Source organism: Cibotium barometz, chromosome 31 (genome assembly GCF_041138505.1).
Source record: "Cibotium barometz isolate CiBa-2024 chromosome 31, ASM4113850v1, whole genome shotgun sequence".
In the NCBI taxonomy this organism is placed as follows: Eukaryota; Viridiplantae; Streptophyta; class Polypodiopsida; order Cyatheales; family Cibotiaceae; genus Cibotium; species Cibotium barometz.
This window is the reverse complement of record NC_141076.1, coordinates 43,643,511-43,661,566: the sequence shown is the minus strand read 5'-3', so window position 1 is coordinate 43,661,566 and position 18,056 is coordinate 43,643,511. Positions and strand designations below refer to the sequence as shown.

The following is an 18,056-nucleotide window of genomic DNA, read 5'->3' as shown; positions in this document are numbered from 1 at the left end:
CTTGCCATTTCCATGAGAGACCTGTTTTTTCTCTCAGCCACACCATTTTGCTGTGGTGTATACGGCACTGTACATTGGTGTTTTATCCCACGCTCAGCCAGAAATGCATTAAATTCTGAAGACATATACTCCCCCCCTCGATCTGAACGGAGGGTGCCCATCTTACTTTCTGACACATTTTCAGCCATAACCAAAAACTGTTTGAAGCACAAAAACACTTCGGACTTTGCCTTCAAAGGATATACCCATGCATGCCTGGTAAAATCATCAATGAAAGTCACGAAGTAAAGGTAGTTTCCAAATGATGGAGTTTGCATGGGACCACAAACATCACTGTGAACAAGCTGCAATCTGCGTTCAGCTCTCACTGATCCATCTTTGGGAAAGGAAGCACGCTGCATTTTACCCAATATGCAGCCCTCACAAACATGCTTGACAGGTGCCTCAAGCTTAGGCAAAGAAGACACCATTTCAGATTTCTGCAGGCGCAGCAAACTTGCAAAATTCAGATGACCAAAACGTGCATGCCACAGTTTTGCATTTGAAATAGCCTGCGTATCCATAATAGCACATGCTGAATCCTCTACACATTTGCCATCCATATTGAGCTTATACAGCCCTCGACATAGTGAACCAGATGCTACAATGATGTCACCACAAGAGAGATCATGAACAGTACATCTGTCATCCACAAATTTTACAACCAAACCTGTTTTGGCAAATGCGGAGACTGACAGCAGATTCTTTTTGATCCCTGGCACATACAATGCATCAAAAAGTGTAAAGGTGTTGCCATTTGCAACATTCAGCACAATCTGTCCAACTCCTTTAACGGGATAAGAGGAGTTATTGGCACAAGTGACAGTATTCCCTGTGGGAGCAGACTCAAGGAAAGTGAATAAACTGCGCTGCGAGGTGATATGCTTAGTGGCACCACTGTCAAAGTACCATACATCTGAATCTACTGCAGACATACATGTGTCATGCAAAGATGGGTCATAACTGCACTGCGCATTGAATGCCCATTCTGTATCTAGCACAACATTAGCAGATTCATTGTTAGAAGGAGAGGCATCTGCAACAGCCATACCAGCCTCTTTCTTCTTAGCCTCTTTCGCAGCCAGCTTAGGACACGCTTTGATGACATGATCATTTCCCTTACAGTACTTGCAAAATGTCTTCTGTTTGTCACCCTTCTTCTCATCTTTGTCTTCCTTCTTTGGTTGCGCAGCATTTGCAGATTTCTGCTTACTAGAAGAAAAGCCAGCTTTACCTTTCCCGCTTCTCTGACTAGCACCGAAAGCTTGATCTGCGACACGCATACTATTCCTGTTTTGCCTTGACTGGTCTTCTTGCAGCAAAACAGAAACTAACTCCTCAAATGATAAGGCATTGGGATTGCCTTTCATCATCAAGCGAAGAGTGGAAGCAAAACCCTGATAAGAATCTGGTAGACCATTCAAAACAGTCTGCACAAGTGAACTGTCTGACAGGATTTCATCTGCAGAAATGAGCTGCTCTTTGAAATCCTTGATCTTTGTCAAAAAGCTATCCATAGAATCACCTTCGTTCATATGCTCATTCTCCAACTGTTTTCGGAGATAAGCAACACGAGCCTCATTTCTTGCCTGATACAATGTGGCAAGTACATCCCAAGCATCCTTAGAAGTCCTGCAGGAGCGAATATGTGGTATAATGGTACGTTTGACAGACAGCGCAATCAAGGCATGAGCCTGCGCATCTCTACCATCCCAACGAATCTGCTCTGCTGAAAGTGGTGGTTCCCGAACAGCTGCTACAGCACTTGTGCCTGCACCATCATCAACAGTACCTGTTTCTGATGTGTTTGCAGCATTCCCAGCCACAATAGGACGTGCATCAATACCCTGCACAATATTCCATAACCCCTTTGCTACCAATACATGTCGCATCATATATGCCCACAATGGATAGTTGGTGCCATCCAACTTATCCTCAGCAGCCAACATGCGGAATACATCATTGTTGTCAGCCATGGCCAATGACTGTACTACTAGATGTAAATGCTGTCTGCAAGAGGTAAACCTGTATAAAATCGACCTGTGCTATATAGCACAGCCCAAAACAGACGAATGGGCACCTGTCCTGCAGATTTTAATCTTGACAGAAAATCTGCACAGTAGGACGATTTTGCCTGCGCAGTACTTGGAATGCAAAAACGGAGGGCGAAATGACTTCAGATCAAAATTCTGAAACGACCGAGCCCTTCGGGCCCTCCCACGGCATATACTAACCTGCAGACGCTCGTGAAACCTCGTTGCAATCGGAGGAGATGAAGTGCAGGTGCCGGTGATGCTGCCCGGGAGGAGGAAGCCTGCTCTGATACCAATTGTTGGAATTAGGGTTGCAGGAATGCACACACAACTTCAAGAAGATGAGGAAGCTTGAGCACAACACAGTAGTGTATTATGAGTGCCAAAATGAAAGATAACAAGCCCTAGAAGATAATGGGCGTATATACAATGCACGGGGGAAAAAACCTCCTAGTGAGGGAAAAAGTGCCCCGGCGGTCCTAAGTGTGTTCACACACATCACTACTATAATATGGTAACAGTTTCTGCCACACATGCATCTCCCACGTGTCGTAGTCCACGTTGCATTCATGCATTGGTTTGTGTATTACCAAATTGGGTAATTATTACCACAAAATGGGGCGGCCTTTCTTTACTCATTATTTATTCACATCATTGCCCTCTTCTTTCGAATAGAGTGCATTTTAATTATTTTCATTATCGTGAAATCATGGGGGGTAAATCTTTTTTCTGTTTATATTATAATTACCATGTTTTACCGTTCTTGCTATTTATCATTATCCATCTTTCGCCTATAATCTTTTATCAGAGTTTGCATTTTCTTGGCTACCATCTTTTTTGCTCTCTTCAATTCTTCGCCTTCATAGCTTTTATCGCCTGCATAGCCTGCTGTATTATCCACATTCCATAGTAGCCTCGTGGAATTTGAGGCACGGCAACCATGGACATCAATGTGAACAAGAACAGGGGATGGTTGGAGAAAGTGGGTTTATTGCACTTTGCATCAATGCCCTATAATGAGATATAACTTGGCCCTGAAGTTCTTAAATAGCTACTAGAGGTGCATAAGAATGCAGTTATCAAAACTGGAGTGAAACTTTTCTTTCATAGCATGTCTCTCAAGTTTTTAATGTTCCTTTAGAAGGCACTGTAGATGTACCAATTGCAATAGAGGAGGACATGGATTTCTATTTCGGCTCCAAAGGTGCGGCTAAAGAATATAAGCTGAGCAACCATCAAGACACCCACAATAGACTATACTTCAGATTCTTTGTCGAGATGATCATTTTAACTCACCAGGTAACTTACATGTCAAAGAAGGCCATGGGTTTGTATTTATATACCTCTATAGGAAAGCCTATTGCATGGGCTAGAATATTGTACTAGTAGCTAAAGGTAGAGTTGAAAAACATTGGGCCTAATTCAAAGAACAAAATTGGTATGTTCATCAAATTCATGCACCCCAAGAAGCTGGGTAGAGCAGCACAAGTCCATAGTTAGCTCTGCAAGAGGCGCATCTGGTTTTATGCACAAGGACAAGTGCATCAAGAAGAATCAGGTGCAAGGAAGTAACACTCCAGAAGAAACACAGGGAGGAGCAGTAGCATACAGGTGGAGGCCGTCTTTTGAATCCATCTGGTGAACAAGGAGGCTTTGCACAAATCACTTTTTTGAATACAATCGATGATATCAATCCGGAAAAGCTTCAAGCTGCCTGTAGATACCTCTCCCTATGTATATATAAAGCTATCTCACTTTAGCAGGGAGTAGATAACCTCAAAGAGGAGCTCCAAAAAACAAAGAAAGAACTACAGACACTTAGAGAAATCAAACAAAGAGTACAACTGCTGGAAGGGGAGACAAAACACATTTTATAAGCATTATTGATTTGCAGGGCCAGGGAGATCTCTCAAATCAAACAAGAAGAAGTGAAGATGTAGTAGGAGACCAGGACCCTCTAAAAGAAATGCATAGATGCTGAGCTACAAAGTGAACATCTGTTAACCCAGCACATGTTTACCATGGAGCAGCATGAAGCTCAAGCAAGGCAGGATAGAGCAATTCTATAGGTATTGCAAAGTAGAGTTAGTGCTTTGGATGCACCAGATGATGTAGAGGTGTACGACCGCGAGCAAAGTCGACACATATGAAGCTTGCATTCGGGAGCTTATGTGGATAGTCTCTATGCGGGTACATCCAGGAATTCAAGAAGTTTGTTCAAGTGACATGTCGTTTGGATGTCCTCCGACAACAATAGTAAGATGATGAATCTGGAGTAGGTGGATCTAGGAGGAACTGGAGGAGTTGAAGGAGAGAAGGAGCTGGACCTTCCGAGTAAGCTGGACATACTCAGTAGATAGTCAGTTGGAGAGACAACTAAAGAACAATCTGGAGGGAAAGGTAAAGGTGACCAATATGGTCCATGAGAAGATCTAGCATTAACCTAGCTAAGAATGCAATATGTTTTAATTCAAGAGCAAGCCATAGCCTTTCACCATAACACAGAGCAGGAGCAGTTCAAGAATGAAGCTGGTGAATCAACAATTGGAAGAGAAAAATGCTGAATTGGAAGATTTGGTGGCTCAAGATTTTACCAGATTGAACAAATTGAAGGAAAAAGTTACAGGTAATAAAGAAATAGTGAGAAGAATGGACGAATACAAGACAAGACTTCAAAGCCTACAAGAGTGTTCATAAATTGAGGCTAGGGTTAAAGCATATCACACTTTACAAATATTAAAGGTCAAGTCTAAGCTTGATAAACCAAGGTTTTCCAAAATAAATCAAAACGTGCACAAGCTAGCACATGTATATATAAAGCTTATTTGCAAAAAGTGTGCCAAGTAATAATATTGTGTGAATTCTCCTCAATCCTTGGAATCCTATTCACCTATAAAATAACCAACAATAAATTAGTAAACAAATATTTCATAAGTATACAAACCATAATAACCACACAAATGTTTGCCATGTGTAAGTAACCCAGGAATCACCCTTCCATATTAACCAAACTGTAACAAACATTGGAGGCCCCAACCATATGTCAATATACACCAAACATATTAATATTTATAATGGCATCACCCATGATATTAACATGATTTAGCTTGAGGCAAGATAATCCAAGCATCCCCAAATAATCTAAAAGGGTAGAATAATATTTTAAAGAGGGCTTAAAATATATTCCCATAAGGGGGCAATGTTGGAGTCATGATTTTGAGCTAAGTATTATTTGTTACTCACTCAAATATTGAATATGTTGAATTTGAGGTCTTTTGATGTGTTATTTGGCTTGAATAATCAAATTTCTTGCAAGTTGATTTTCACTCTATTTTCTTAAAATTGGATTTGTGTCAATGGTGAGACCGGAGTAAGCATTGTAACCAAATAATGCTGGGAAAAATGGAGAAAACCTCCTATGGAGGATGACACCACGTTAATTGTGAAACTTGCTGATGGAGCCACCGCAAAGTCCATAGGTCTTCTGAGGGATTTAAGGATTAAGATTCTCGGAACCAATTTTTGACACACCTTTGTGGGTGATGAACTTTGGCTAGCAGTCTATTTCTTATGATTGCATCTTAGGACATTCCTTTATGAGAGAAACCAAAATGATCCATGATTGGGATATGGATCATATTTACATTTGAAAGAAAGACCGAATGCTAAAGGTCAGCTTACGCACTTAGAAGATCCATCCTATGAGTGGGGGACCCTTAGCAAAGGATTGAGTGATGACAACCAGGTCCACGATAGTCCACCTACGCCAAACATGCCATAAAATGTTGGATGATGAACGGGATAACATGGAATTTGCACCTCTCCCACAGCTGGAAGACTCTGAGAACTGGATGATTCACATCCTTGCTACCATGGATGTACTTCCAAAATGCATAGGTACCAGATTTCTCGATGGGTAGGAGATCATATCTCTCTACATGCTTAGTATCGTGTGTATGCCTAATACTACAAACCATGGACTTGTGAGCATTAGAGAGGAAATACCGTTATGGGAAAAACACCCCACATAACTCATAAATCCAACGGCTTCATAGGAAAGGAGGCATACATCTTCTCGATAGAATCAGAAGAAAATTGGTTGATATATGTAAGTCAGTAACACGCATTCCTACTTCTTCCAAGTTTGGCAAAAGGAGCTTGACGAGTTCCCATTCCGGTTAACACCGCGATCACAAAGGAGGAAGAATCCACCGATTCCCAGCCTGAACCCCAAAAGCTTTGCTGCTCTGTGTGCAAAGCACAAAACAAAAAACTAGCGCTAGCTGAGAAAGAATAAGCCAAAAAGCTAATGGAGGAAGAAAGTGCTAAAGATGAGGAGACTAAACAAATTCCCAAACACTTTAAGGCCTACAAGGTAGGAGACCGTTTTGTACAATATGAGAAGGCCCAAAGAACCCACGATGGGAAGCCAGGAACATCTTAACCAAGGTCAAGGAAATTAACCTGGAAAGCTTAGGGGAAGATCTGAAACCCATATGTATAGAGGAATGCCTCTTTGTAGAAGAAGAGAAAGACCTTATCTCTCTCCTCATAGAATTCTAGGATTGCTTCGCCTAGAAGTATACAGATATGAAGGGTGTACCTCCCGAAGTGGTCAAACAAGGGTCAAACACACCATCCCCCATGGTCGAGGGAGAAAGACCAATAAAGCAGAGAGCATACCCTATGAACCCCAAATACTCCAAGATGGTCCGGGAAGAAATCGATAGACTCATATGCTACATTCATCTACAAGATAGAGCACACGGAATGGGTTCCACCCATAGTGGATAGAGCACACGGAATGGGTTCCACCCATAGTGGTAGTGCCCAAAAAGAATGGTAAAGTGAGAGTGTGTGTTGACCTCAAAAAGGTCAATGTCGCCACAATACAAGACCCCTATCCATTACCCTTCACAAAAGGTCAATGTCGCCACAATACAAGACCCCTATCCATTACCCTTCACAGAGCATGTGCTCGAGCGAGTCGCAACAAGAAGGGAAGCCTACAACTTCCTTGATGGATTTCCTGGTTATAATCTAGTGTTGATTAACCCAAAAGATCAACATAAAATGGCTTTTGCCACTGAGTGGGGCACGTATACATATCGAGTCATGCCATTTGGACTGACCAATGCCCGAGGTACCTTCCAATGCCTAATGTGCACAGCCTATAAGGAATATCTAAAAAAATTTCTCAAAGTCTTCATGGATGACATTTGTGTCGACTCTACATGGAAAACACATTCGTGGTGTTTGAGGAAAGTACTAGAGAGATGCTGGATTCACATGATCTCTCTTAACCCTCTGAAACACTAATTCTGGGTCTGACATGGAGTAATCTTGGGACATATTATCTCAAAACATGGTATCTCCATAGATATTAGCAAGGTGTGACTAATTCTTGAGTTGCCACCCCCTACAACCTTGAAAGGAGTCCATCGATTCATGAGATGTCGGTTATTATCACGACGTTTCATCTTTATGTATGCTGACATGGCCCATCCCCTTTATAGACTCCTATAGTGATTTTTGAATGGGCAAAGGAATGCCAACAAGCATAGATACCCTAAAAAAGGCATTGGCAAGCGCTCCCATTTTAAGATCCCCTATTTGGGAGATTATACTCTACGTTCACATAAATGCCTCTATCTTCATAGCAATCTCGGTTGTGTGCTGGCTTAACCCAGAGAACACAATAGGGATTTCCCTATTAGCTTTGCTAGTTGTAATTAAATGAAGAAAAACAAAACTATACTGCCATGGAAAGAGAAGGATTTGCCATGGTCTATACCGTTAAAAAGTTTCTCCACTACCTTTTGGCGACCAAATTTGTCTTCTTTGTAGTGTCAAGCTCTTCTTTATTTGGTAAAAAAACTTGGTACCACTAGTAGAATCACTAGATGGCTTTTAACTCTGCTAGAACTTGACTTTATAGTCACGGTATATAAAGGCTCCCAGCATATATTGGCCAACCATATGTCGTGCATCCCCAAAAAAATGGAGAGCTGCTGCTGGTGAGTGTTAATGATGATGACATGCCAAATGCCCCCTATTCTAGCTATGTTTGATTCCTAAATGGGGAGAGGAAGTTGCACACTTCCTTGCTAGTGGCCTAATCACTGAAGTGCTAATCAACAAGGACTGAGCAAGGCGCCTCTCATCAAAAAAGCTACCCCCTATCATTTGATTGTAGGGAAACTCTATAAGCAAAGAAAGGATGAAATCATGAGACGCTGTGTCTGTGAGCATGAGTACGTCTCTATTTTGGAGCAAGCCCACTCTGGAGTCTCAGGTGGTGGCCACTTCGCATACCACTGCTCGAAAGATCCTACTACCAGGCCTCTGGTGGCCAACCTTGTTTGGAGACATCGCTAAATACGTCAAATGATGCGATGAATGCCAATGGATAGCGATTCCACACAATAAGGACATAATGCCCTTGTACCCTCTCATGTCCTTACAATCGTTTGAGAAATGGGGAATTGATTTTGTAGGACCCATTAGTCCCTGACTACCCGACACACCCAAGCCTGGTACATCATAGTGGCCACAGACTATTACAAAAAATGGGTCGAGGCTAGGGCCACAAGAAAAGACAATGGACAAGGATGCTAAAAACACTAGTGGACTATTCAACTATCTATTTGATGGAGTCTGGCAAGGTCTAGGTTGGAAAGACAAACTGTTCTCTCATGCTCCTCTCAAAATCACAGGGTCCCCATTTTGCAAGATGATTTGCACCAAATGGAAGGAGGTGTTGGAATTAACGGTTTGGGATGGGTGTGGGTGTGTTTCAGGGAACTCTTTGCTGTGTCTAGGGGTATGGTGGACTCACAAGCTTAACACTCCTTTAGCTCTACAAGACCCTAGAATAACCAAAACTTTGAATAATAAAAGACACAGGAGATTTTCAGAGACTGCTGGGATGGGGCATCAATTGGGTGGAAGGAGCTTGAGCAACGAGAGATGGATCTTGCCTTGTCTCATAGGGAAGCACAACTTGTCAAATACGTGTTGAATGAGGTGCAGAAAGGTTGGACATCCACAGTAGTGGATGAATCTTGCTGGGTAAGGGAGTGGGCTTGGTTTAATGGATCTAAGACGGACAGAGGTACAACCAAAGTTTTGTACAATGCATTGAGAATGAGTGAGGATAATGTCATTTATTGTAATAGAATCTGGAGAGTGAGCCGGAGCTCCAGCTGTTGGAGAAGGAAATGGAAGGCAATATGGGAGATTGATATACCTACTAAATCCCAGGCTTTTCTATGGAGAGTATGCATGGGAGCTCTACCTCTATTGGTTCTAAATTGGTACCGAGGAATTTTACCAATGGATGCTGCCCTAGATGTAAGATTGCTTTGGAAGAGGAGAAACATGCATTTTGGGGCTACCCTGCCATTAGGGGTGCCTGGTCCAAATTGGGAAATGGATCCATAGTAACTTAAGGGTACAAGGACAATGGGGGGACTGGTTAATTGGGAGATGGGTAACCAATGGTGGACATGTTGATTTGATTTTAATATTGTCAGATTCTGCTATTTGTGGGAGATCTGGAATTCCAAAAACTGTATTGTTTTTGAGAAAGCTTGTGACACACGAATTGATGTGAGTGGGTTGATACATAACTGTATATGTATGTGCTGGCCTATATGCTTGGTTATAACAAGTTGAATGGGGTAGAGCTGGTTCAATTGATTCGGGCTCTGTAGTTAGCTATCTGGGCCACTATTGATTATGCATTGTTTTATGCAGCAGGTATATCATTGGAGCTATATGGGTACACAGATGCAGCAGGTATATCATTGGAGCTATATGGGTACACGATGCAGATTGGGTAAGCTGTGGTGGGAGCATGTGAGGTAGGTTGGTTACACAAGCTACTTGCTGATTTGGGGTTGCATGTGGAGAGAAAGATTGTCATCATATATTGTGACAATCTTAGCAGTATACAGTTGTCCAGGAACCCAGTTTTTCATGCATGGACAAAACACATTGAGGTGCATTATCACTTCATCAGGGAGAGAGTCTTGGCAGGTGACATCGACTTGGCCTACGTCAGTACACTAGATCAGGTTGCTGACATCTTCACAAAGGCCTTGGGAGCTGAGAAGCTCCGCAAATTTTGAGATATGCTTGGAGTTCATGAGCTGGATTTGAGCTTAAGGGGGAGTGTTGAGATGTCAAGCTCAACATGAGTTGACACTCACGAGGCACCTGCATGACCGTTCAACATTTATATCACAGGTGGGTTTGATAGCTAGCACCGACATATCTTTGCCAGAGATTCTACAGCTGGATTACACCGACTAGTCCACATCTACCCATTCCGCTTACCGTGTTCACATTATGGACCACTTGTATATACTCTATTATGTATGTTAGTCACTTTATCTTCTTTGTAGACCTCTTTTGTTGTATGAAGAAGAAGAAGAATTTTCAGCCTCTCACCTAGAGTGTTCTCTTCTAGGTGTGTGAGTGTGTGTGTGCTTGTTGCAAGAGATCAAGCTCTCTTCTCCCCTGCATCTTTTCATCACCAAGCTAACAGACCACATGGACATCCATGTCATTTGGCCCTACCTTAACACAAAACATGACACCTAGAAGCACCAACATCCACCCCCGACAATGCAGATGTTACATCAGGCCCCAATTCGATGCTCGGCCCCTCATATTCAAACTCATGGGCAAGAAGACGGCTTGGAGATGACCATTCCTCCTCAAGCCATACATTTGGATGGAGTACTGCAAGGCCCCCCAAAACCTTTGCATTCATCTAGCTTATCTCCCCATTCAATGTCACTGGGCTTGGGACTTGTTGTTCCGCACTATGAGCAATGAGAACCCCAAGCTCCAATTCAACTTCCCTTGGTTCAACCCTTCTACATCCCAGAGCCCATGCACAGAAATGCATGATTTTATTGGCTACTATGATGAGGTGTTGGATCCTGCAATTGTGGGGCCACCATACGCTTCTTCAACCTCATTATCACCCTTCTAGAGGCATTTTCACAATGGCACCATTACCATGAAGGAGCTCAAGGACTTGCGTTTGACTCCCACAAAGGCCCCACCCTGAAGTTGCTCTTCGGCTACTACGAGCGCATCCAATGGATGTTTGCATGGTGTCTCCAAACATTCCAAGACATGAAGGAGACGGTATTCTGGGCAAGCTACAAGGCCTTTCATCAACCCCCCCTGTACCCAAAGTCGCGGTATGATTTTGTTGGCACCTACTCCCTCTACTATTGCTAATTCTTCTTGCTAGATCTGAGGCTGGACGTGAATTAGGGAGGGGGTTATGTTAACCACACTAGTTAACATTACTTTCAAGAGTGGTTACACTTCATGTAACTTATTTTTATGTAAATCGCGCTAGTAAGAACTTCATGTAAAAGATATATGGGATGACCAAGCTTACGACTTGTGTAATGCCGGCCATGAGCCTAAGCCTAGGTGTACATAGGCTAGAAGAACCGGTTTTGGGCCCCCAATTGTTCATTGGGTGGTCAACCATTGTAAAAAGAGAGCTCATGTATATAGGTGAATTATGAGATATGAAAAGGGACAATCCCATAATCACAATTGAGTTTCCCTCTCTCTCTCTCATGGCTATGGTGGTATGCTTGTGTGCATGCATGCTTGCTTGCCTGATTTTGTGTGTGTGTGCGCGCATGTAGGTGATGTTATCTTTGCTTACCTCTTCTTCTTCTTCTTCTTCTTCTTCTTCTTGCTCTCTCTCTCACCTTCAATCTTACACATGTGAAGGCATTGAGTTGAGCTCTCCATAGCTCCTTCTCTCATTGCTCCTCACCTAGCTTGAGTGACACAAGTGGTGGTGGAGGAGTGAGCCCCTAGTGACTTCCCATCGAGGTGTTAACCCTCATTAGGGTTGGCTAACTGCTAGCCCTTGAACGAATCCTTGCATTGTCTCCTTTCTCTTCTCCTCTCTCTCTCTCTCTCTCTCTCTCGTGCAAGGAAGAATGCTCATTTTGGTGAATAGTAGCAGTTTCCATCACCATCTCCCACACGTGCAGTATCAAACTGTTGCATTGGACTACGGGTTCTCGTCCCTCCTCTCACCTCTCACCTCACACCAATCACACACACACACACACACACACACACTAGCATGCATCAGAGAAGAAGATTGGAGAGAGGATTAGCACAAGAGCAAGACTCAATTGCATAATGGGCGAGTATGTTGTATCATGAGAGAAAGTATATACAAGGCCATAAGTGTTCACACACACTTAAACTATGGTCGGCTGAGCGTCCAAGGCTCATAAGTGGCATATTGCTTGTGCAATGCTTAATCTCATATTACATGTGTGAAGTTCTTCATAGGGAATCCATTCTAGCTTGTTGCCACATACTCTTGGAGCAAGAATTAACATAAATATTCCATCTGACCATCTTTGGGCACCTGTTCAAGTTATAGATTAGGACACTTTTGTATCATAGATTGATCATACTTGCTTTTGATGTCTCCGTCTTTGTTATCTGATATAGACTTATAGTGGCAAGTCATGTTAGCCCCAAAATGGGTTAACAAGAAGCCAAACTTGTATGCGGCTACTACTAGGAGAATTCTCAGGTATATAAAGTCCACACCATACTATGGATTTTTCTATGAGGCTGGAATATATGTACATGTACATGGATATAAAGATACAGATTGGGTCGGTAGTGTCTCAGATAGGAGATTGACTCTAGCGGCTTTATGATTGCTTTTAGAAGCACTGTTGTTGCTGTTAGCTCTAGAGAACCAAGAAGCAACTAACGTTTTCTTTGTCGAGTGTAGGGGCATTATTACGGCAACATGTGAGGTAGCTTGGTTGCAAAAAACCTACTTGTAGATATAGGTGAGCCCATGGATAGGGATCATGTCATTTTATTGTGATGATATGAGCAGCATGGTAAGTATCCTCGTGTATCATGTTGGGATGAAGCACATTAAGGTGCATTATTAGTTTGTGATGGAGAAGGTTCAACAGATGATGTGGATTCAATGTATTGATGCAAAGAGGATTAGGTTATGTATATCTTCACAAAGGCATTGGGTAGAAAAAATCTCTGTAGGTTTAGGAGCTTACTTGGAGTGCAATGTATGGAGTTAAGCTTGAGGAGGAGTGTTGAGATATAGAGCTCAAGTAGTGTAGATATGGGTGACACGCTAGTATGACAGGTCTGCACTTATGCCAATGGCATGGCACTTCAGCCGAATGTTTCTCTTAAGTAATCCTCAACTCTCAGGGCCACCTTCTAGACTTCCCAAAGCAGCTTTTAGCTCCATGATCCACAACCTCCTAGGTCACATGACCTGGTTCATGGCTTTATAGAATGCGAAAACTGATGTACCGACATCATGCACTCCTCATTACCCAAGCCAATTGTGTCCAATTGGAGACATGGGATGATGTCCAATTGCGTAGGTACATGCTCTTGAGACTGACTCCAAGATCCATTTCCTAGAGCGAGAGACAGACCTTATGTAAATAGAAATTGAGGGGGCTAGGGCAGCAAACAACAAGGGCACAGTCTTGGGAAGATCTCACAAGGGAAACCCATCGCTACACCACAAAAGGTCGGTGATATGTTGCCAGTGGTTTATAGGTTGTGTGACAACAACAACTTGGTGCACTAGAGTTATGGCATAGTTATCCAAAGGCCACAACATTGGTACACAAAGACTTTTTTTATATCATAGTGATATACTAAAAATACAATTCATCCCTCTCTTCTCTCTCTGTCTATTCATTGCATGTTCCTAATCAACATTCTTAGGGATTGATCAAGTACAACAAGGCTAGTATACTAAAAATACAATTCATCTCTGTCTTCTCTCTCTATCTATTTATTGCATGTTCCTAATTAATAGACTTAGGGTTGGATCAAGTACAACAAGGCTTTTGCATGCAACATGTGCCCCCTAGCTCACTCCTACGCTTAAGCAGACTCCTAATCTCCACAAAGACCCTACTTGATTCTTGTAGAGATAGAAAAAGGTGTTATTCAGCTCCCCCCTTGCCTTCTCTGCTCCTTTGGAAAACGAACCAAGAGAGAAGATCCCCGATGCCTTGTCTATTTACAAACATATAGAGAAGATGGTCGATGCCTTGTCTATTGTAAATAGATAGAGAAGATGGTCGATGCCTTGTCTATTGTAAACAGATAGAGAAGATGGTCGATGCCTTGTCCACTGCGAAAAGGGAGAGAAGATGGTAGATGCCTTCTCTACTGCAAAGGAGAGAGAGAGAGAGAGAGAGAGAGAGAGAGAGAGAGAGAGAGAGAGAGAGAGAGAGAGAGAGAGAGAGAGAGAGATGAAATGAAATTTTATTATTGTCTTCAAAGGACCATAACGGGTCCATGAGACACATGTCGAACATACATGAATACATAAGTCGATGCGCTCAGGAGCCTCATTGGAAAGCATAATGAAATTGAAATGTGTGAAACTAGAACTGAAACTGAAATGAAAATAAAAAAGCTATGCAGCATGCTATAAGTGTACATCATGAGAAGCATGTCATGCCATATAAGAACTCATGAGGGCTGGGCCCCCTCGTCAGGTGCACCATAATAGTAGAAGAAGTCGTGCCCTACCTTTCCTCCCTGGATCAAGTGGATAATCTGGTCCCTCGAGAGCCCGCGATCCGTAGGCGACAATGGAGGATCCCCCCCGAGGTGTCTCTGTCTGAATGCTCGTAAGAGAGAGAGAGAGAGAGAGAGAGAGAGAGAGAGAGAGAGAGAGAGAGAGAGAGAGAGAGAGAGAGAGAGAGAGAGAGATGCCCACTTGTGATTTGTCGAACATGCCAAGATTGACATAAATAAAAACATGCTTTTTTAATTAAAAAAATCCCACAAACCTTTGATAGAAGACAATTAATGCCAAAAAAACAATGTTTGGGGTGCTCAAAGCTCAACCTTTTTTTTGGGAACAAAAAAAGGTTATATTAATAACTTAATAGTAGTTATATACAAGGGCCAAATATACAATTTTCTAATCTCCCATCATTTCACTATTCAATAGGGTGCATATCAGATCCTAGTTGCACACAAGCAATAATTATAGCCTCAGAGGTATAGCCTTTTGGGGACTACCTCTCCATATACTCTCCTTTAGTCCATATCTTCACCACTGGTCTTCTCCCCAAGGGGTTCTTAATGAAGGCAACAAATGTGTAAACTGGCTGCTTCTCCTTCAAATACCACCTCTTGGTCTTTGGCCCAAACTTGGGAAGTTTTGCCTTCAAATCCATACCTGTACAGCCTTGCCACATACAAAATTTGTTAGGAAAACCTAGTATGTACAAGGATCTCCTCAGCCAGAGATCAGATCATCTAAGTAGGGCCTGGATCAGTTGCAATACAACACCATCCTTCATTTTATTACCATAATATATAGACCAACATTTATATACAAATATATGCATTAACTCCATCACATCTACCCCCTGACTTGCCTTGTTCTGAAATATTATACTATTCATGGAGTTCCATATCTCCCAAAGACAACAATATCTAATAATTCTAAAAACCAAATTAGCAACCCCATCAACTTCATACATTCCTCCCAACACCGAGTCCCCCAATACCCTTGGAGCCCGAGCCCTATTCTCCTTGAGACCCATTTCCCAATCTTGCCACAAGCCCCTCTGCCTAATGGGTAACCTTCATTGTGATAAGTCGGTGGGGATGGTGTCTCCTTAACCTAAGCTCCGTCCAAGGAGTCCATCATTCCGATGTCAACCTTCTAAATGTGAGCTTATGCTCTGTGTAATAGTACATCAGCGTCCCATGGCACCTTTCTAATTTTGTTCCTTCTAGTGTTTTGCGCTTTCTAATTTTGCTCTGATGGTGGTGGTGGCCGTGTTCTCGTCAACTCTTCAAGTCTTCTCGAAGAATTTGACAGTTTTTTAGCAGAGCAAGGAGAACTTCTCTGGCGGCAGCAAGAATGCCATGGAGTGGGCTTTGAAGAACCTGGTGAAGGAGGGCGACCGCCTCATCTTCATAAATGTCAACAAAGAGCTCGACGAGGGGAATCTACCAGAAGATACCGGATCTCGTAAGACCCCTCGCCTCCCCTCCCCCCCTCTCTCTCTCTCTCGGATGACATGAACCCACTTGGGTTCAAGTCTCTCCATCGACTGGGTGTATAACCCTCTAAGTCGACATTAAACGACTCCGTCTCTCTCTTGCTTTTTTCTTTTCCAACTTTTCTATGGTTCTTGCCCTCAAGACTTGGTCCCTCTAGAGGAATTTGCATCTCCAAGCACCTCAAGACATTATGGGGTCGCACCAGATGTTGAACTCTTCTCGTTCTTGCAACGTGAGGCCCTTCAAAGAAAGGTTAGATATCTTATTATGCTTTTTGTTTTTGATCCCTTGATCTCCCTATTGCCCCCATGTACATTTTGGTATTAGTCTTTACCCCATAACTCCATAAAATCAAGAACTTTGTCTCATTCTAGGTGTTTGGTGTTTCTATCTTGATTATTCTGTTGAGCATACATTAATTCAATTTTAGAGTTTAATGTGTGTCATCAGATCCTCGTGCTCTTTAAGATCTATTGGGGTGATGCAAGGGAGAAGATATGTGATGCTATGGTTGATTTGCCACTACATTGTATTGTGATGGGAAATAGAGGCCTTGGGACATTAAAAAGGTTAAATTCAAGCCCCCCTTCTCTCTCTCTCTCTACCTAATGATTATGGAGTTTGGGAAAATCCCGTTACTTTGGGAATTTACTTTTTTAATCTACTTTTAGTATATCTTGAGTATACTAATTCCAAAGTTGTCGGAGAATATAGATTTAGAACCTACTCTTCAAGAGCTTTCCAATGATATGTCACATGAGGGGGTTTTGACAAAATCTTAAAAGGGTTTACCGTGTCCCCCATTTTTTGATCTTACAAAATGGGAATTGTGATTTTCCCAAACTCTCTAATATGGTCTTCTCTCTCTCTCTCTCTCTCTCTCTCACACACACACACACACACACACACACACACACACACACACACACACACACATGCACGCGCACACTTAATGAGATGAATAAACAAACTGAAGTCACTTTATTAGGTAATCCCATCTTATAATCATTGACATGATTTTTCAAGGCTTAACATGTCTTATGCATGAAACAGGGCATGGCAGCGTGAGCAACTACGTTGTGAATAATGCTTCTTGTCTAGTGATTGTTGTAAAGCTTCCTGTCGACACCATGTACAGTTAAACCAAGGATAACCATGATAATATGATGCCCCATATATATAGTTAGACCAAGGTTGAACCATGATAATCCCACCCACTAATGTAACCTCACAATAGAGTGGAGTAGGTGTAATGGCTTGAGTAGCAGGTAATTGAGAAAGGTTGAACCATGATAATATGATATCCCACCCACTAATGTAACCTCACAATAGAGTGGAGTAGGTGTGTAAGGGCTTGAGTAACAGTTAATTGAGCAAGTCTTATTAATGATACATGGTGAGGGTAGCTTGAGCAAAAGTTTTTTATTGAGGAAAGTTCGATGATACCTACCATGTTCTATTCTTGTTTCAATCAAAATGTATTTTGATTTGAAACAAGAAAGCTCGATGATACTTACCTGGCATGTTCTATTCTTGTTTCAATCAAAATGTATTTTACCTTGTTATATTATCACTTTATCAAGTATTTGTATGAACTTTTATATTGAATTTTCTATTGGCATTTTAATAAATTGTTTCAATAAGACTTTTGATCAATTTTGTTGGAACAAGGTTTTGATCAAATATCACCATTAAGAAAGCTCGATGATACCTAGCATGTTCTATGCTTGTTTCAATCAAAATGTATTTTACCTTGTTATATTACCACTTTATCCAGTATTTGTATGAACTTTTTCATATTGAATGTTCTATTGGCATTTTAATAAATTATTTCAATAGACTTTTACGATCAATTTGTTTGGAACAAGGTTTTGATCAAAT

General features: G+C 42.0%; 1 protein-coding gene across 1 annotated transcript; it reads left to right on the top strand.

The window, feature by feature from the left end:
• Positions 1–7,834: 7,834 nt before the first annotated feature.
• On the top strand, positions 7,835–17,317 carry LOC147620897 (universal stress protein PHOS32-like). The gene is made up of 5 exons (XM_086825365.1): positions 7,835–7,858; positions 16,011–16,143; positions 16,318–16,427; positions 16,626–16,755; positions 17,229–17,317. Exons 1-5 carry the CDS (start codon positions 7,835–7,837, stop codon positions 17,315–17,317), a joined length of 486 nt encoding a protein of 161 aa, XP_086681491.1.
• Positions 17,318–18,056: the final 739 nt, after the last annotated feature.